Source organism: Tachysurus fulvidraco, chromosome 23 (genome assembly GCF_022655615.1).
Source record: "Tachysurus fulvidraco isolate hzauxx_2018 chromosome 23, HZAU_PFXX_2.0, whole genome shotgun sequence".
Lineage (NCBI taxonomy): Eukaryota > Metazoa > Chordata > Actinopteri > Siluriformes > Bagridae > Tachysurus > Tachysurus fulvidraco.
This window is the reverse complement of record NC_062540.1, coordinates 18,510,773-18,531,533: the sequence shown is the minus strand read 5'-3', so window position 1 is coordinate 18,531,533 and position 20,761 is coordinate 18,510,773. Positions and strand designations below refer to the sequence as shown.

The following is a 20,761-nucleotide window of genomic DNA, read 5'->3' as shown; positions in this document are numbered from 1 at the left end:
TAGACACAGTCCTATATCATGTCTTTGACCTTTACACGTTTTCTTCAACCTCACAGCTTTCTATGGACGTTCTATAAATTCACTATACATTATTTGTCAAGGTGAACACATGCTCGTGTTATTTTGGATTAGTTTAAACCCTTATTATTCCACAATGCTATTAACTTCTCAAATTAAAATTCCTCAAATTTTGAATAGATGTCTAAAACCGTAGCCCTCACATTAATTCCAGCTGCAAGTCAAACGTGAACGCGTCCGTTCTAAAATGTTAGCGTTTATAGTAACGGAAATAATCGTCTGCCTTCGGTTTAAGCGATTTTTTAGGAGGTTTTCTGTGTTAGACGGGAAACAAAAGACGAGCTGGCGAGGGAACTGTTTACATCTCTGATAACACATTGAATGTATGAGTTTTTTTAATTAAAAGTTCAATAACAATGTTCCTCAAAATTAAATGTAACTTGAAATGGATTTAAAAATGACGTGCCATTCAACATTGTCGGCAAGTTGCTGTGGACTAATACAAATCACAGCATACTGTTTTAATCAAGGAAATAAACAGAAATAAGTTCAGAGTTAACAGGAACTCAGGGAACAAGGATTTGAGCCACGTTCAACAACTCGTTGATTGTCTTTCTATAACTGCATGTCCCCAGTTACGTTAAAAAGATTATGATCATGTTTGCCTCACAACTCCAGGATGTGATTTCCACCTCCACTATGTGTGTGTGTGTGTGTGTGTGTGTGTGTATGTGTGTGTTTGGAGTTTGCATGTCATGTTCTCTCAGTTTCCTCTGAGTTTTCCGGTTTTCTCCCCAATCCAAAGACACGTGTTGTCGTCTGCTTAGCCTTTCAGAATTGTCCATAGTTTGCCTGAGTGTGTGTGTGACGTGACCTGCTATAGGTTGACACCCCGTCCAGGGTGTATCGTGCCCCAGGTTCACAGGAATAGACTCCAGGTTCTCTGTGTAGCATAAGCGCTACAGAACGTAGATATGGATGGACTGATATTCAGACCTTAGTCCAGCTGAAAGAAAGCATAAATCTCTGACACTGATTTTTGTCTCTTGTTGACTCCATAAAAGTGTGTTTTTACTTGTGTAGACATGATGTGCAGAAAATCTGGACAGGAATGGCTTACTTATCACTGACGAAGCAGACAAAGACAAAACCCTTTAAGGCGCACGTGTATTTCTGCAAGAATATGTCTCAGCCTGTGATTTCGCAAAGATTAGTAACCTAAGGCTATATTTTTTAACCCACTGTTTAATCCCAGTGTAATCTGTTTTTTAATAAATAAACCAGACCTTTTTTTTTTACAGTGAGGATTTTATACACAATACTTTCGAACCTTTTATAACCCATATAAAAAATGGGAGGGTTGTAAAAATGAGAGGAAAAACCTGTGTGTAATATGAGGACCTGATGATGCGCTGTGGCATACGGACAGGAAGCAGCCGAATAAACAACGACGACGACACTTATATATAGGTGAGATTTTAGAAGTAAAAAGTAACGCATCGTGTGAATCTTTCACTCGCACTTCATTTCCTTCAATGTTGTGACTGAAGAGTTTTTTTCTGATTTTCAGTATTTTTCTATAATTTTATTAAACAGCGTAAAGCAAACTTAGGTGTGAACACACACACACACACACACACACACACACACACACACACACACACACACACGCACACACACGGGTTGGGCTTTCTATCTTCCTCAGCAGGTGTTACGCAATGTAAAGCAAACACTGTTTATATTCCTCCATGTTCCTGAGACACACAATTACCATCTGTTGGTCTTCAGTTTCTTTGCAGTTGAAAGTTAAAGCGTGTTTACACTTAGAAAAAGTTTATAAAAAACTTGACAACGCTTCTTGGATGCTTCTTAAATGCATGCTTTTCTAGGGATGCGATTTTTCACATTTTCCAGCTATTGATACTTTATAATATGTCTGGACCGCTTTATTTCTGGCCACGTCAAAAGGTCTCTCTTTATTCCAAATATCTGATAAAATCCCAAGCTGACGCACTGACAGATGTGTCCTTATAAGTACGAGTGAAATGAAATGAATTTATCCAAGATAAAGATTATGAAAATGGTGGGTAATTTGAAGATAGAAAATGCAGTGGAGGAGCCAAAAGCCTGTTGATTTTAAAGGCCATTTCCTTAATGGGCAGAAATAAAATGCAGCTGAATATTTGCTCAGTGTCTGGCACCAAAAATGAACGCTTCGTTTTCGAGAGGAGGCTTGAAGAGCAGGAGATAACAGAGATGTGCACAAAGCTGTACGTTTCTTACAGTCCCACATATGCACTCATTGGCCACTTTAATAAAAATCTCTAATCTGATTGGTCACAAAAATAATCCATATCTGATCTAATGTGTATCGTCTATTTAACTCGCTATTATTAATAAATATAGTAAACAACATGTTTCTTCTCCCTCTTCATCCTTTGACCATTTTCTCCTCTGATAAAGAAACTCTTAAACCTCTTAAAATCCTCCTCATGACTCCTAACACTTTTTGATCTTATGAGCTCTTTTAAGGGTTAAGATGCTTTACTAGGATCTTCTCTTTAAAACTTAGGGAAAACGCCCACATTTCTAAGAATTTTCTTAGAATTTCATCACTAGGAGCAACTCTACACTGAGAATTTTTATGAATACAGGCCCTGGTTATTAATGTAATCATTCATTCATTCATTCATTCATTCATTTTCTACCGCTTATCCGAACTACTCGGGTCACGGGGAGCCTGTGCCTATCTCAGGCGTCATCGGGCATCGAGGCAGGATACACACACACACTCTCATTCACTCACACACTACGAACAATTTTCCAGAGATGCCAATCAACCTACCATGTATGTCTTTGGACCGGGGAGGAAACCGGAGTACCCGGAGGAAACCCCCAAGGCACGGGGAGAACATGCAAACTCCACACACACAAGGCGGAGGCGGGAATCAAACCCCCAACCGTGTAGGTGTGAGGCGAACGTGCTAACCACTAAGCCACCGTGCCCCCCCTTAATATAATCATTCAGTTTGCTAATCATGTAGCAGAAGCGTAATGTAGTAATGTCACACAGATCCAGATCAAGAGTTTTACTTAATGTTCTACCCAAACATCGCTCTATCTAAACGCTTTTAAACACCACATGGTTATTGTTGCCAGTTTGTGTAATTCAGGCTGATTTTCCTGGGATTTTTATATTCTAGAGTGGAGCGAAAAACAAAAAACATCCACTAAGCAGCACATAGAAAACGTGTCAGAAGTAAATATTTAAGTGCATAATATTTCTTTGCAATACAAAAAAAATCCCTTATAATATTACAATAAATTCAAAGAATATATAGTATTAAAAGACATCTTGCAGCTACCAAACAGTTTAGCAGAAAAATAAAGCAAGAAGAAGAAGAAGAAGGTCTATATGGAAGGGGTCTCCAGTTTCAGTGTTTCTGTAACAGTCAGTGGCACAAAAAAGTCTTCATGACAGACAGTTTGCGTCGTGCTTCATGGTTTCTTCGTAACATGCTAAACTGTGTATTTATTTTCTTATGCCAAGAGATTGTTTTTAGCTGTTATAGCAGTGATAACAGGGACGTACTCGTCTTATGGACGCTCCACACCATTAGTAGCTTTACAGAGAGAAAAAGTATATAAGAAGATATTTCATTCATTAATTCATTAACAATGTGAGCTGCTGTAGCATAAGTGACAGATGACTGCGGAATTAAACGCTATAGGAAAATAATCTAGAAGAATTTCTTTTTTCTATTGATATATAGGATTATTTCAAGCTATGGTTGCTGGCAGGTTAATCAGAATGGTCTCAGAGTTTTGCCACACAGGAAGGAAGTTTGAATGTTCATGAACAGGAAATAACATACACACACACACACACACACACACACACACACACACACACACACACACACACACACACATCTATAAATATATACACGGATCTATATACTAGTCTATTGTTCCTGTACACAGTTACTCCATATAGTAAAAATACTACAATACTGTTTTGATAAATTAAGACATTTCTGAATCCATGGTCCCTTAAAGATACAACAGTGGGGGAAAAAATGGAAGTACAAGGAACTGTGAGTTACAATGAGAGTAGATCTCCGAATTACAGACGAAAGGAGTCAGAAAACAGATATCTCTATAACAACATATCAAACATCTTAGGTTTGGATTTCAGCCCGAGCGTGAATAAAAAGAAGGAGAAGTCTGTGGCAGGTTCTAAAGACTTTTACATGATGCTCATGATGTGCAAGTTGTTATAACGTCATTTACCACCTCACGTTTTGGAAAGCTCTATGAAAGTGTGTATTATGTTTGCTCTGTTACTTTAACTGCCCTTTTACTGTTCCAGACCTAAGTGGTTGTTGGTGTTGTTCTACTGTAGAGAACTTCAAGCATTTAAGGCATCTTTTTAGATTGATATTAGACACAGCAACAACCACTGACAATAGCAAGTAGCTTAGCGACAAGCTAGCTGGCTGAAATGAGTGATACTAGTGATAATGCTAACGTTGATGATTGCCTTCTTAAACCAGTGGCTAGTTTGTCCAATGTTATCGATTTAACTGTTCTGTGTCTGTATATAAACTGAGCTAAAGCCGTTATAGTGTTTACAGTGTGAACGGCAATGTTTATTTGATAGCACTTTAGAAACCAGGGAAGATGGCGGTAGGGAACCGGCATCAGTTTTTTCTATTTAAAAAGACGAGGCCAATTTGCAAACTAAAGTGATATTTTCTGTAGGTTTTACAAGCTATATGCAATAATTACAGGTCGTAATTTCACTTTGAATGCAGTCAAACCTGTGAATTGACACAACTTGGAGTTTTGAGGACATACAAAACATCTAGTCATGGTTGATTGCACTGTTACTCATATATGCTGTTAGCATGACGACGTCTTAAAGCTTTAACACTGAAGTTTTTGATGGGCTAAATCGCTTCGTTGTCGCTAAAGTAAAATTGGAATACTTCTAAGGTGGAGATGAAGACTCTATGACACGTCTCGATTTCTTCATGCGGTAAACATTAGCACCAAGTTCTGAGGTACTCAGGATTTGGTGACTAATCCAGATCTCGCAGCGTTTTCCCAGACTGACTTGCGTTTCTGCAGCTGTACAGCCATTTGATCACTCGAGCATTGCGCTCTATGACGGATGAACCTTGTTGGCGAGTCTCTTTCACTTCTTCCTCTTGGAGCCCATCGATGTCACCGCTGGTGTGTGAAATCTCCCCGTCCGACGTAGCCACGCTTACGCTCCGAATCTTTGCTGCGACACATCACAAAACAATGTTACCCTGTTACAGATATACACATCTGTACACACCTGTCCTTCAGTCTCTAGGTTCCTATTTCACTCTATGTCTGTCTCTGTTTGTCCCTGTATTCCTCTGTCTCTCTTTGTGTCTCCTTCCTTCTCACTATATCTGTCCCTCATCTCTGTTCCTATAAGATTATTTTACTTTCTGTGTAACTTTCTGCTCTGTCTTCATCAGGCCTAATGCCGGAGTATTAATGAGGATTATGTGAACTCATAACAAAGCAATGTGAAATTTTTGACTTCAACAGACAAATGAGGCTGAAACCCAGTGTCATGTCAATCCAGAGCGACATCCACTGGGCCGGTGTCCTGTATACAGTATAAACTCCCCTGGTTAAAATCTTCAGGATAAACCTGGGTCTGTTTGTTTGTTTGTTTGGTTGGTTGGTTTATTTATTAAAAATGTTCATGTCTATGTGATGAACATCTGGTGTGAATCCCTCTCTCTCTCTCTCAATGTGATGAACATCTGGTGTGAATCCCTACCATAAGCAAGGTCATGGTCATCCGAGCACGAGGAGAAGTTTTCTTTGCCCAGGGACTCCACAACTTCACTCTCCAGGCCGCAGTATTTAAAAAACGTGTCGAAATCGGCGAAGTTTTTGGAGAAGCGCGAGCTGATGTCAGAGTGCGAACGTGACACCGCTTTCCTCGCGCGCTCCGACTCGGACCTTCCTGCTTCAATGGCTCTCCTCGCCACGTTTACGCGCCGCGGCACCGGGCCGTCACCGCCGTCTTTATATCTGTCCTCGTGCTCCACATGAGCTTGATCCGAGCCTGATGAACTGTCGTTGTCCTGAGCCGCTGAAACCGGAGCGCCCGCGCTGGTTCTCTCTCTCAGTGATCTGAGTAATGTCGGTTTGCGTCGGTAGTTCGCTCCCGGTAAACCTCTCTGCAAGTCGCACTTCTGTCTGTATAGTAAAATAGAGTCCGGTCGTTTCTTAGAGCTGTTTCGTTTTACGGTGTTTTCTTCCTGTTCGTCACATTTAGGTCTAACGGGAGCCGGTGCACTAACGGGAGCCGGTGCACACCGGTCGGTGCACCCGGTGCCACCCAGGGAACCGGAACCGGTTTCCGTCACCTGAGGGCTCTTGACATAGTTAGGCTTAGTGGCCGCGAGCCTCTCGGTTGCGCTCGCGCGCGCTTTTCCCTCGCGCTCTAGCTCCATCTGCTTCCTTAAGTAACCGGGCCCCTTCTCCAAAATCCGTGATGCGCCTAACATTGTGCAGATCTCACCTCGGTGTCTGTCTCACACACCCGGTTATAACATAACAGACTAAAACCGATTCGGTGTCTCAGTCAGTAACAGATACCTGGAATTTGAACTGGGAGAGTCGGTCCTGTTATAACACGTTACAGCTCTGCACTGAGCACGCGCTGTTCCCGCACACACCTTTACCTGGCCAGGTTTTTTTTTTACACATTACTGTATAAACATTGAGTAATGAGTGGAGGAGGAGGAGGAGGAGGAGAAAGAGGAATGTGTAAGGATTAGAGTGTGTCGAAGGAGGAAACAACAGAGTGTGGAAATCAGTGACAGAAATCTGCTTAACTCTCTAACTCCTAGTGTCTCTGTACCGAATATTTCATACTTAACACTCTCTCTCTCTCTCTCTCTCTCTCTCTCTCTCTCTCTCTCTCTCTCTCTCTCTCTCTCTCCATTTCTGTCTCTCTGTCACTGTCAATGCCTTGCTCTGTCTTTTTTCTGTCTGTCTCTCTTGGTCCCTGTCTCACTGTCTTTGTTTATGTCTCATTGCCTCTCTCTCTCTCTCTCTCTCTCTCTCTCTCTCTCTCTCTCTCTCTCTCTCTCTCTCTCTCTCTCTCTCTCTCTCTCTCTCTCTCTCTCTCTCTCTCTCTCTCTCTCTCTGTGCCTCTCTCTGTCCTTTCTGTCTGTCTTCTCTGTGCCTCCAGGCCTCCAGTGTTGCCTGTTTCGTCTCCACTGTCAGATTTAGTTGGTACTTGGAGCCCCAGATTTCATTGCTATATAATAGAGTTGGTTTAATGATGTCAGCAAATATTTTCAGCCACAGTGTAACACGAAAGTTGAATTTAAATGGGAGATTTCCTGCATCTATCGTAAGCTCTGAGTCTTCTCACTTCCTAAATTTCTTCATTGCCATGTTGAACTGTCCAGGTGCAGAAATTAAGCAATCAGACCCAAATGACTATAGCTGTTAGTGTGGGTAAGGATTATTTCACCAAGTATAAAACTATATTTCTTGTCTTGAAGGCACCTGTCAAATGCATAGCTGCAAATGTTGGGCCCCTGAGCAAGGCCCTTACCTCAACTCCATAATAACAGGCTGTGTGAAAAATTATTTTGTTGTGCTGTAATATATGTAATATATATGTAACAAATAGTCTTCTTCTTCTTCTTCTTCTTCTTCTTCTTCTTCTTCTTCTTCCTCTTCTTCTTCAGAAAGCTGACTTAAATGGTCCAGCAGAGGGCAGTATCTTAGTACTGATTGTTATTGTTGTTGCGTGTGTGTATACTGTATCTTGTCCCCATATCTGACTGTTTTTTCCATGTGGCTGGTTCCCACAAAGTGTGTGTGTGTGTGTGTGTGTGTGTGTGTGTGTGTGTGTGTGTGTGTGTGTGTGTGTGTGTGTGTGTGTGTGTGTGTGTGTGTTGCAGGTCCACAAGTGTATTCTAATATGAGGTTAAACCTTTGTATAAGTGCCTTGTTTTCATGACGCAAAACATAATTGCAGCTCGCTCTGAGTACCACAGAAGCATTTGAAGATAAGTATCTTTCTCTGACATGTCTCTTTTATCACCTGAAGTGATTCCCTCCCACAAACACAGGCTTTGATCATCGTTCATTCAAAGATCGCGCTAAACATATTCATCAGAGAGGATGACTCAGGCATGTGACCTGTACAGGAGTGGGTGCTGGATTATGTAAATGCTCACAGCACTGGCAGAGCTGGACGTATGGCTTGTATAGGTCAAACCCGACATGATATGACATTTGGCTGTGTTTTGGATGAGTTTGTCAATGTCTTACTCAGTGTTATCAGTACAGAGTTCTCTTATCAGGGTAGAGTAAATCAGAAGGCCTGTTTGTCTAACCCTTCCAAATACCAAATGGGAAAAAAATCAAATAAATTAAAAACTAAATCTTTGACATTTTTCTGGAGGATCATATTACATATTACATGATACAAAAGTGCCCTGTAGATGTTCCTACATGTGTGAAAATTATACAAAGTGCCCTGTAGGTGTCCCTACATGTTAGTAAACAATACAAAGTGCAATGTAGGTGTTCCTATATGTTAGTAAATGATGCAAAAGTGCCCTGTAGGTGTTCCTACGTGTGTGAAAATTATACAAAGTGCCCTGTAGGTCTTCCATCATGTGAGTAAAGCATACAACGTTCCCTATAGGTGTTCGTACATGTTAGCAAATGATACAAAGTGCCCTGTAGGTGTTCCTACATGTTAGTAAACAATACAAAATGCAATGTAGGTGTTCCTACATGTTAATAAACAATACAAAGTGCCCTGTAGGTGTTCCAACACGTTAGTAAACAATGCAAAGTGCCCTGTAGTTGTTCCTACATGTTAGTAAATGATACAAAGAGCCCTGTAGGTGTTCCTTCATGTTAGTAAATGATACAAAGTGCCCTGCAGGTGTTCCTACATGTTAGTAAATGATACAGAGTGCCCTGTAGGTTTTCCTACATGTGGGAAAATTATACAAAATGCCCTCTAGGTCTTCCATTATGTGAGTAAAGGATACAAAGTGCCCTGTAGGTGTATAAACATGTTATTAAAGGATACAAAGTGTCTTGTAGGTGTATAAACATGTTATTAAAGGATACAAAGTGCAATGTAGGTGTATACACATGTTATTAAAGGATACAAAGTGCCTTGTAGGTGTTTGTACATGTGAGATAATTATACAAAGTGCCCTGTAGTTCTTCCATCATGATGGTAAATTATACAAAATGCTCTCTAGGTCTTCCATTATGTGAGTAAAGGATACAAAGTGCCCTGTAGGTTTTCCATCATGTAAGTAAAGGATATAAAGTGCCCTGTAGGTGGATCAACATGCTATTAAATGATACAAAGTGCACTGTAGGTGTTCCAACATGTTAGTAAATGATTAAAAAAAGTGCCCTCTAGGTGTTCCAACATGTTGGTTAATAATACAAAGTGCCCTTTATGTGTCCCTACATGAGAGAAAATGTGTCCTGGTGTCTCTGCATTAAAATAAAACATGCAGTAATGTGTACTTTTTAAAATTTTGAACATACTCCCCACTGAAATTATTATTCCTAACAATAATTTTTACAAAAACAGTGAGTTCTAACGAGGCATAATGAGTTGTTAATTGTTAAATGTTTATTTATTTATTGACAACAAAATATCTCATTTGGACACGGGGTGTTCGAACTTTTGCATACACCTATTTTTATTATTATTATTATTATTATTATTATTATTATTATTATTATACATAAAAAGGAATTTTATTCTCTTGTCATTTAATTTTAAATATTAGATTTTAGGATTTGTGTTCATACATAAAAAGTAAGATATTAATATTACAAGAAAAAGATAAAACACATGATGAATATCTGTAATAAATCAGTTTCCAGCTGTGTTTTAAAGCTGATAACATCTGGTGAAGGATGACTATCAGAGTGCACATGGTGTTCCAGATCTGATAAAACTAGGTCTGATGCTTCTCCCTCTGTTCTTCTGGTGAAATGTTCGATCTGATAAAGCAAATATTCTGTAATGCGACGTAATGCACAACAATCAAAGTTAAACTATTAAAATGTCCTTCAGAGTCTGTATTTTGGACGGCATTATTACACTCACTCTACAATCTGAAATCTTATCTGATACACACTGCTTCCCATTGACGCTAGTTAGCAGATCAGGTTAGTTGGATAAGGAAATAGTCTAAATTCTTTCTTTTATTATTTGTCACTTAGAGATATAAGTTTATTGCAAAATTCGTCATTTCATGACCGAATGTAAAACCTGTTTGATACATCTCGACTCGTCTCATTACAACTTAAATGTAAACACAGTGAATATAATGCCTGTATACAGTAGACACAGTAAACATCATCTAGACAGAATAATAACATACAAACAGATTGTATTATCCACAGTTTTTATTTCCCTGCATTAAAATAACAGAGAGCGCATCACTCTGCGCAAAGCCAATGGTATCGTGATTATAGGGGATGAGTAATGTGACAGGACGGACTGCAGTGTCCTTAACAAATGCACTTTTGTGTATTTGTGTAAAATCCAGTAGGCAACTCTTCAATATGACACGTACTGTATGTGATTCAAAACAGAAAACAAAAACTTGATGACATCAGACAAGCCCACCACCTCGCTGAAATTATGTGACAAATTGCTATGGTATAAAAGGAAGAAAACAATTCAGAATGTCTTGTTATTGGAATGCTAAACACACACACACACACACACACACACACACACACACACACACACACACACACACACACACACACACACACACAAAGAGAGACACACACCACACACACACAGTAATGCTTTTGAAAATAAAAATGTCTTTAGCCTGGACTTAAAAATATTTAGAGACGAGGCTTGTCTAATGGACAGTGGCAAGGCATTCCAGAGCCTGGGGGCAGCAATACAAAAAGCACGATCTCCCCTCCACTTAAGCCTCGACTTTGGAGTAAATAATAGATCCTGGTTGGAAGACTGAAGGAACTATTAGGTTGATACTCAGTCAGTAACTCACTGAGAAAAAAGGGGGGGGGGGGGCAAACCATTCCGAGATTTATAAACTCTCTCTCTCTCTCTCTCTCATTCATTTTCTACCGCTTATCCAAACTACCTCAGGTCACAGGGAGCCGGTGCCTTTCTCAGGCATCATCGGGCATCAAGGCAGGATACACCCTGGATGGAGTGCCAACCCATCGCAGGGCACACACACTCTCATTCACACACTATGGACAATTTTCCAGAGATGCCAATCAACCTACCATGCATGTCTTTGGACCGGGGGAGGAAACCGGAGTACCTGGAGGAAACCCCCGAGGCACGGGGAGAACATGCAAACTAGACACACACAAGACGGAGGTGGGAATCGAACCCAGACCCTGGAGGTGTGAGTCGAACGTGCTAGCCACCGTGCCCCCCTATATTTATAAACGAGGACCAAAAATTTTAAATCCACGCTAAAACAAACGGGCAACCAATGTAGTGAGCTTAAAATAGGAGTAATATGCTCCCTCTTATTTACCCCACATAAGAGTAGAGCCGCAGCATTTACCTCAAATAACCTACAATAGCAGTTGTAGTAGTTGAGCGATTAAAACAGGGGACTACAAATTGATCTGAAACACACAATCCATGACTCAAAAACAATTACATTGCAATGTAAGTAAATGGACGGTGGCATGGAATCGAACCTTTAACCCTGGAGGTCTGAAGCAAACATGCCTACTGTCTGTATTAAATTAGATTCAATTAAGGCCTGAACAAGGGGGACACGGTGGCTTAGTGGTTTGCCTCACACCTCCAGGGTTGGGGGTTTGATTCCCGCCTCCGTCTTGTGTGTGGAGTTTGCATGTTCTCCCCGTGCCTCGGGGGTTTCCTCCGGGTACTCTGGTTTCCTCCCCTGGTCCAAAGACATGCATGGTAGGTTGATTGGCATCTCTGGAAAATTGTCTGTTGTGTGTGTGTGTGTGAGAGTGAATGAGAGTGTGTGTGTGCCCTGCGATGGGTTGGCACTCTGTCGAGGGTGTATCCTGCCTCGATGCCCGATGATGCCTGAGATAGGCACAGGCTCCCCGTGACCCGAGTAGTTCGGATAAGCGGTAGAAAATGAATGAATGAATGAATAAGGCCTGAATGTTAATGTTGGCTCACACCTATACAACATTAATTCATTTATCTTCAGTAAGCACTTTATTCTAGTTAGGGTTTGGGTGGATGTAGAGCTTGTGCCAGGAAAACTGGGTGTATTATTTTAACGTGTATAGTGATTTCAACAACAGACATTGTCATAACACAAAAATCCAACGATTCGGCGATTAGCAGCGTCAAGGTTCAAAAGAAACCAGACGTATCTGGGAGCTCCGAGATCGGACACGATGCTCACAGAACTCAAGAATAATTATGCTTTTTATTATTGTTTAGATAAAAGGTGTTGCAGGGACATTAGTCGTGGCCTAATGGTTAGAGAGTTTGACTCCTAACCCTAAGGTTGTGGGTTCGAGTCTCGGGCCGGCAATACCACAACTGAGGTGCCCCCCCGGTGTGTGTGTTTACGGTGTGTGTGTGTGTGTGTGTGTGGATGGGTTAAATGCAGAGAACGACTTCTGAGTATGGGTCACCGTACTTAGCTGTATGTCACGTCACTTTAAACATGTAACAATTAGGCAGTTCATTCGAAAAGAAAAATATCAAAATTCTGATGGCACTTTTCTCCATTTGTTTGTCTGGAGGTGGACCAGTAATCACTTTGAATAAATAAATTATATATATATATATATATATATATTATATATATATATTATTATAAATATATATTATATATATATAATATTTTAATTATTCACTTTTTTTTAATTATAACTCAGGGTTTGTGTACCTGCTCTGTGCCTGTCAGAAAAAAAAAAAAAAAAATAAATAAATAAGTAAATAAACATTTCATTTTTTTTTTTTTTTTTACTCAGGCAGTCATTGGGGCAGCTACTTGGAACCAACATGGAAGCTGAAGGAGGGAAGTCTGTTTTGTTCGTGTGTCTGGGTAAGAGCTGTTAAATAAACGTTCCGAGATGAATTTAGCACGAAAGTCCGTTTAAATACAAATATAAACGCCAACAAAACGATGAGTTTGGGGATGTTTTTCTTTTCTTTTCTTCTTCTTCTAGAAAGGTAACGTCCTCGTGTTCCTTATAAACTGTCAATGAATTGCGTGATGACGTCAAGCGTGATTGACGTCAGTGGAGTTCTCGAATGTGATTGGTCAAAAAAAGTTTTAAATTGACCTAGCTATCGTTACTATGATTGGGCTCAAGTAGCTACTCTTAAACACACACAAGTGCATGAAATTTTTCGTTCATACCTTACAGAAAGGTTTTATTTATTTATTTATTTATATATATATACTTATATACTTATTCCACTGAACCGCTCGGTTATGCACATTTTTGAAGTTTGTGGAAATTGTTATTATTTTTTTTAATGATAATAGCATCTCCTTTATCCTGATCAGGGTTGTGTTGGATCTGGAGCGAAGCGAGAAAACATCCCGGACGGGTCGAATGTCCGTCGTAGGCCGCCGTGCACACACGTGAGCGTGTTACTATGTTTTTGGGAGGTTGGAGGAAACTGGAGAAACCAGAAGAAACTCAGCCGGATACATGGAGAACATGCGGAATTACACACACACACACACACACACACACACACATACACTATAACCCGCCTGAGCTCAGGATCCAACCTTGGAGCTTTGAGGCGGCGACATTACGTTCTACGTCATCTTGTATTTTTATCACAACCTGGTGTTTGTAAGACTGACAGAAATATGCAGTTGTAACCGGTGTTTGTAAGACTGTCGTAACTGCGTATTTCTGTCAGTCTTACAAACACCAGGTTGCGTTTAAATCCAAAAGTTGGCGGTACGCCGAAAGCCTCACGTCACCTCAGTCTGTCTTTAACAGGTTCCTCATGTCGTCTTGTGTTCGTGCTGGTTTACTTCTACCTCCCAAAAACATGCATGCAGATGGATTATCTATGCTAAAAATGTCCCTCGATGGGATTGAGTGTGTGAACTGGTGTGTGTACGAACACCCTCGGATCCACCACGACCCTGTCGAGGATAAAGCTCTTGAAGATGATCCCTAATTTATTTATTTATTTATTTTGCGTTGCGATTGACGTTAGGCAAAATAAGTTAGCTCGATTTATCAAAGATGCTAAATTATCATCATTGTTAAAACCAAGCCACTTTCTCAAGCCGTGACGTTCACGTAGGTCTAAAGTTAATAGCCTTGCGACGTGATGTAATCGTTGGAATGACCTACGAGGGTTTTTAAAGGTGCTGTTAAATGATTCTGTGTTCTAGGGAACATCTGTAGGTCTCCGATCGCCGAGGCCGTCTTTCGGAAGATGGCCACAGAAAATGGCGTGGTGGACAAGGTACGAGATTCTACACGTGATCCACTTCACTGATAATACGGAATCATGCAGAATTATGTTTCATACACAACCGATTTAGAACGTTTGCTGCACGTGTATAGGCTGATGGTGTGAATGAAAGATAAGTGTTTCTTCCCTTTCAGCATTGATGTTTATTCCATGACGGTGATGCTTCATGTTAGGACCGTCTGTAATGTGATGTCTGTACTACTGTCTTGTTTCCTGCTTTGTGTTTACGTGTGTGTGTGTGTGTGTAGTGGAGGATAGACAGTGCTGCCACCTCCACCTATGAGATCGGGAACCCTCCTGACTATCGTGGTGCAGCTTGTATGAAGAAGCACAGCGTGCCCATGCGCCATGTGGCGCGTCAGGTACGGTGGGCATGAACTTAGTGCTAGTTCCATCCTGTGTGTGTGTGTGTGTGTGTGTGTGTGTGTGTGTGTGTGTGTGTGTGTGTTGCAGTGGGTTATAGATTCCGGTGCCACATCAGACTGGAACATAGGCAGTAGGCCAGATGACCGTAGTCTTCTCTGCCTCGAGAACCATGGCATTGATACAGATCACAGGGCACGACAGGTACCTGCAATGCGCGCGTGTGTGTGTGTGTGTGTGTGTGTGTGTGTGTGTGTGTGTGTGTGTGTGTGTGTGTGTGTGATTTATGGGTGAAACCATAACAGCTGTTCACTCAGCTGTTCACCGATAGCATGATTTTCTAAGTGGTAACATCCATGTTACCTGTCCATGTAGAGCCATCTTCATCAACAGCGAGCAGCCTCAATGCGATGAGACTCCAGACCTTTCCAGAGAGACTTGCGCCCGTTCTCTCATTTCTGCAACCGTGCGGTTGAGGTTTAAAGGCTTTGCTCTTGGAGGTGCTGGCATTTGAACCGGCAACCTTCAGATCAGAGCTCCTTCATTTTAACCACAGAAAGTTGAACAGATCCTCTTGTACTGTAAGAGATGTGCTTTGATCTGCACCTGAATATTAGACGTCCTGCTCAGGACATAACACACATCCACTCGGAGCTCTGACATGCACAAAGATCACTCAGTTACAGAGACAGCAACCTTCTTATGTCAGAGACAATGAAATAAGGCACACTTACTCATCTCTCTCTTCTCTCTCTCTTTCTCTCTCTCTCCCTCTTTCTCTCTTTCCTCACTCTCTCTTTCTCTCTCTCGCTCTCTCTCTCTTTCCTCAATCTCTCTTTCCTCACTCTCTCTCTCTTTCCTCACTCTCTCTCTCTCTTTCCTCACTACCTCACTCTCTCTCTCTCTTTCCTCACTATCTCTCTCGCTCTCTTTCCTCACTATCTCTCTCTCTCTCTTTCCTCACTCTCTCGCTCTCTTTCCTCACTACCTCACTCTCTCTCTCTTTCCTCAATCTCTCTCCTCTCTCTCTCTCTTTCCTCACTCTCTCTCTCTCTCTTTCCTCCCTCTCTTTCCTCACTCTCTCGCTCTCTTTCCTCAATCTCTCGCTCTCTTTCCTCGCTCTCTCTTTTCTCTCTCGCTCTCTCTCTCTTTCCTCACTCTTTCTCTCTTTTCTCACTCACTCTCTCGCTCTCTTTCCTCACTCCCCCCCCTGTCTCTCTCTCTCTCTCCTTCCCCTCTCTCTCTCCTCACTCTGTCATTCTGTTTTGTTGTTTTTAGGTGACGAAGGAGGACTTTGTGACGTTCGAGTACATTCTCTGCATGGACGATAGCAACTTGAGGTACGTGAGGTCCATGTTTGTAAAAGGCTCGTCCTGATTTGTGGAAGTCGATTCTTCTGTGTGCAATAAAGGTCTCAAAGGGGCAATTAAACAGAGCAAACGTCCAGTGGAATGCGCGTTATGAGCCGCTGTTAGAAGGACAACCTGGTCTGCGAATCCGAAGCTTCGGCGGGTCTGTGACGATAAATCTCCCGACTCTCGTCTCTCGTCGTTCCTCTTAAGACCGACTGGTGGAATGAACCGAATGTGACTCACGGCTTTGTAGTCGAGCTTTGAAGCGTCTCATCCAACCTCCACGAGGCCACACAGAGGGCAAGGAAATGTTCCATACATCAAGTGACCCATCCATCCATCCTGTACAACCTCCAGTTCTTCGGTCTCCAACGATCCTTTATTCGGTTCCATTCCGCTTCAATCCGATTTCTTTGTACAGAACTTTTAACAATTCACATTAAGTTATTATTTATCTCCAACATTTATCCATAACGAACAAGCCAGAGGCGACGGTGACGAGGAAAAACTCCCTGAGACGATACGAGGAAGAAACCTCGAGAGGAACCAGAGTCAGAAGTGAACCTCATCCTCATTTGGATGACACCGGACAGGAAATGATGTCCTTTCTGGGGGGGACGTCGTGGCCTAATGGTTAGAGAGCCTGACTCCGAACCCTAAGGTTGTGGGTTCGAGTCTCGGGCCGGCCACGACTGAGGTGCCTTTGAGCAAGGCACCGACTACTGGACAGAAGGTTGTGAGTTCAAATCCCAACTCCCCCCCCAAGATACACTGTTGGGCACTCGAGCAACACCGTTAACCCTCAAACGCTCACTTGTATAGACGAGAGACGTCTCTTAGTCTCATAAGAAGATCTTAGCGATCTAAGTCAAATGCCTTAAAGGTGGGGTCTCCGTTGTTTGAGAAATGCTTCAGAAAACCGAGTCGGGCCGCCAAACAAAACAAGTACAAAACAAACGCGTAGCCAATGAGCACAAAGGGGCGGGTCTTGTCAATATGGGCGGAGAGAGTGTTCAGTGCGCATGTGTGACATTAGCAGAAAGCGGTTTTAACATCGACAGAAAGAAAGAAAGAGAAGAAAGACTTACGGTAAGGCAAGAAGTAGGACGTGTTAATATAGGATCAGCTTTCCAGCGCTGGAGAGAACTGAAGGTCTTCCGTGTGAAACGGAGCTAAACCTTTCACTGTACAACACACAGTACTACAAAAACACATCTGTATTACCATAGTATTACTCATTGTGTTCATTTATTGATTAAAATATACCCTCGGTCATCTGCCCCAACAGGTTCCGCCATAATAGTTATACTTGGGTTATACTTTTCTGGTGTATGTGTGGGGCGGAGATATCAAAACAGGGGCGGGACCCATTTGGGTTAGGGGCGTGTTTGTTTCGGTTATTTCAAATGTCAACATTGGCTTTCAAACAACAGAGACCTCACCTTTAAATGTACATGATGAGGGATTGGAGAAAAATTGGCAAATCGATCGGAAGTCCGCGACGACCCAAATAACCGCTCTGTACGAGCGTGGTGAGGTGAAAAGCATCTCAAACACCGTCTCTCTCACACCATTAACCGTTCAATGATAAATATAGCAGCATTTTTGTTCTTCACTCGTGTACCAGTATGAGATTATTCCCGAATCACATGTTCCCCCAGTCCATGTGCTGCTGCTTAAGCAGCTTACCGAGTTCCTGGGATTCTTGCATTCTCCTTCGCCCTTCTTTTTGATGCTTGACTCCAACATGTTTCTTTTGTTATTTCCCAGAAGGACATTTTTTTGGTCACTGACCAACTGGTGATGTCAAAACATCCCGAGATTTACTAGTGACATGAACTTCTTGTCTGTGAGGTTTTGGAGATGAACCCTCACCACACCCGTTGTCCATCTTGTCCGACGATTAGTCGGTCTACGACGCCCGCTGATGAGAGACGACTTCTCGATCTTTATCTCAACCTCGCGTGTCTTCGGTTGGAAGAGTTTTGGGCCTGTAATTTAGGGAAGGCGGTTTCGGGAACAGGTAGAGACGGGTTTTGTCGCCCCGCTTCGAGATGCGAGTCTGATGCAGGCGTATCCTGTAAATCGTCACACGGTCGACTCGACGGCGTTCGGCTCAGCAACACCGTTTGTACGCACTGTGTTCGGGTTGGAGTTTAACTTCTTGGGAGAAATGTCAATGGTATTCGAGGAGTTTCAGCTTGTGTGAGTGTGTGTGAGGAGAATGTAAATGTGTTGGTGTTTTTTTTTTTTTTTTTTTTTTTTTACAGGGATCTGAACAGGAAAGCGAACAGTGTAAAAAACAGCAAAGCCAAAATCGAGCTGCTCGGTTCATACGATCCGGAAAAACAACTGGTTATTAAAGACCCCTACTATGTAAGCATGCATACACACACACACACACACACACACACACACACATGTGCACAACACATTATTATTATTATTATTATTATTATTATTATTATTATTATTCAGAACACCTGACCGTTAATGCAATTATCCTATCAGCCAATCACGTGCCAGCGATTCTGCTCATGCAGCACTTCTGCCTTAAGGTTCAGCGTACCGTGCGTTCTGAGATGCTTTTCTGCTCTGCTCACCACCATCCTGGTCTGATCTCCAAGTCAAATCCTAATCATGACATCACACACACACACACACACACACACACCGCCCCCACCACCACCATTCTGCTGCGCGATTGGCTCTTTAAGGTGCACAAATGTACAAGAGTACCCAAGCGTTCCTATTAAAGTGGCCAGTGGGCCTTTCTTGTCTGAACTAAGTTACATCACCTTCATCAAAATATAGCTCCGAGTTCATCCGTGGTGAAGCTGGTTCAAGCCCAGTGTGTATATGTCCTCACCATGGCCCAGAATTCCCTTCTTTACTTTCGTGTGTGTCTGTCTGTGTGTCTGTCTGTGTGTCTGTGTGTGTGTCTGTGTGTGTGTCTGTGTGTGTGTGTGTGTGTGTGTGTGTGTGTGTGTGTGTGTGTCTGTGTGTGTGTGTGTCTGTCTGTGTCTGTGTCTGTCTGTGTCTGTGGTGTGTGTCTGTCTGTGTCTTTGGTGTGTGTCTGTCTGTGTGTCTGTGCTGTGTGTCTGTCTGTGTGTCTGTGGTGTCTGTCTGTGTGTCTGTGCTGTGTGTCTGTGCTGTGTGTCTGTCTGTGTGTCTGTGGTGTCTGTCTGTGTGTCTGTGCTGTGTGTCTGTCTGTCTGTGTCTGTGGTGTGTGTGTGTGTGTCTGTGGTGTGTGTGTGTGTCTGTGGTGTGTGTGTCTGTCAGTGTGTGTGTGTGTGTCAGTGTGTGTGTGTGTGTGTCAGTGTGTGTGTGTGTGTGTCAGTGTGTGTGTGTGTGTGTCAGTGTGTGTGTGTGTGTGTCAGTGTGTGTGTGTGTGTGTCAGTGTGTGTGTGTGTGTGTGTGTCAGTGTGTGTGTGTGTGTGTGTCAGTGGTGTGTGTCTGTGGTGTGTGTGTGTGTGTCAGTGTGTGTGTGTGTGTGTGTGTGTGTCAGTGTGTGTGTCTGTGTGTGTGTGTGTGTGTGTCTGAGTGTGTGTGTGTGTGTCTGTGTGTGTCAGTGTGTGTGTGTGTGTCAGTGTGTGTGTGTGTCTGTGTGTGTGTGTCTGTGTGTGTGTGTCTGAGTGTGTGTGTCTGTGTGTGTGTGTCAGTGTGTGTGTGTGTGTGTCAGTGTGTGTGTGTCTGTGTGTGTGTGTGTGTGTGTCTGTGTCTGTGTGTGTGTGTGTGTGTCTGTGTCTGTGTGTGTGTGTGTGTGTCAGTGTGTGTGTGTGTGTGTGTGTCAGTGTGTGTGTGTGTGTGTGTGTGTGTGTCTGTGTGTGTGTCTGTGTCTGTGTGTGTGTCTGTGTGTGTGTGTGTCTGTGTGTGTGTGTGTGTGTGTGTGTGTGTCTGTGTCTGTGTGTGTCTGTGTCTGTGTGTGTGTGTGTCTGTGTGTGTGTGTGTGTGTGTGTGTGTGTGTGTGTGTCCTCTTTGCATTGTGTTCATATTGCATAAGTAAGGAAAGTGATCTTGGTAGTAAAATAAATCTTTTCAGGAATGTGGGAAAAAGCTGCTAACACTGAGTAACAGCCATTAGTTGTCATTCGGTCCAAAGAACTATACACTTTATTTATTGTGTCTGTTACTGAGCCGGATTGTGTAACAGTACCGCTGAAGTAGCACACCGGGGCTCATGAGAGACCGATTAGGTGAGTTAGATGTGTGTGAATATGCAGAAAGCAGGGAGTTCAGTACTGACACACACAAGGAGGACAAATAGACCCCAGAGAGCTTTTCCAAAATCTCTTCTAAGCTCAAGGAGATCAAAGAAAGAAGGATGTCGGAGACGACCGTAAGAAACAGACGGAGTAGAAACTAATCACTTTTTTTTTTCCTTCATTTTTATTCATCATCAGTATACTGTGTCCAGTTTAGTGTTTTTGTTTTAGATATTTTTTATTTAATGAATTATTATTATTATTATTTTTTAAATAAATATTCCTCGTAGCCTTTCAGAGTTCCA

The 20,761-nt window shown here is 42.3% G+C and overlaps 2 protein-coding genes across 8 annotated transcripts in view; one reads left to right on the top strand and one right to left on the bottom strand.

Annotated features, from left to right (window-relative positions):
* Positions 1-3,265: 3,265 nt before the first annotated feature.
* Positions 3,266-6,761, bottom strand: fam110c (family with sequence similarity 110 member C). Its single transcript, XM_027134544.2, has 2 exons — positions 5,846-6,761; positions 3,266-5,308 (listed from the first exon to the last, which is right to left on the bottom strand). Exons 1-2 carry the CDS (start codon positions 6,579-6,581, stop codon positions 5,103-5,105), a joined length of 942 nt encoding a protein of 313 aa, XP_026990345.1. The 5' UTR covers positions 6,582-6,761; the 3' UTR covers positions 3,266-5,102.
* A 6,286-nt stretch (positions 6,762-13,047) lies between these two features.
* The window catches only part of acp1 (acid phosphatase 1), a 9,950-nt gene continuing 2,236 nt past the window's right edge, over positions 13,048-20,761 (top strand). Inside the window, exons 1-6 of one of the 7 annotated variants that reach the window (XM_027134576.2) lie at positions 13,113-13,130; positions 13,599-13,676; positions 14,454-14,527; positions 14,785-14,898; positions 16,178-16,239; positions 18,522-18,627. In XM_027134576.2, coding sequence (XP_026990377.1) covers positions 14,498-14,527; positions 14,785-14,898; positions 16,178-16,239; positions 18,522-18,627 — 312 coding nt within the window. In that variant the 5' untranslated portion in view covers positions 13,113-13,130; positions 13,599-13,676; positions 14,454-14,497. Of the gene's footprint in view, positions 13,131-13,214; positions 13,259-13,360; positions 13,460-13,598; positions 13,677-14,453; positions 14,528-14,784; positions 14,899-14,989; positions 15,104-16,177; positions 16,240-18,521; positions 18,628-20,761 lie in introns of those variants that run through there. The other 6 variants (XM_027134568.2, XM_027134570.2, XM_027134577.2 and 3 more) reach the window with 6 other exon arrangements.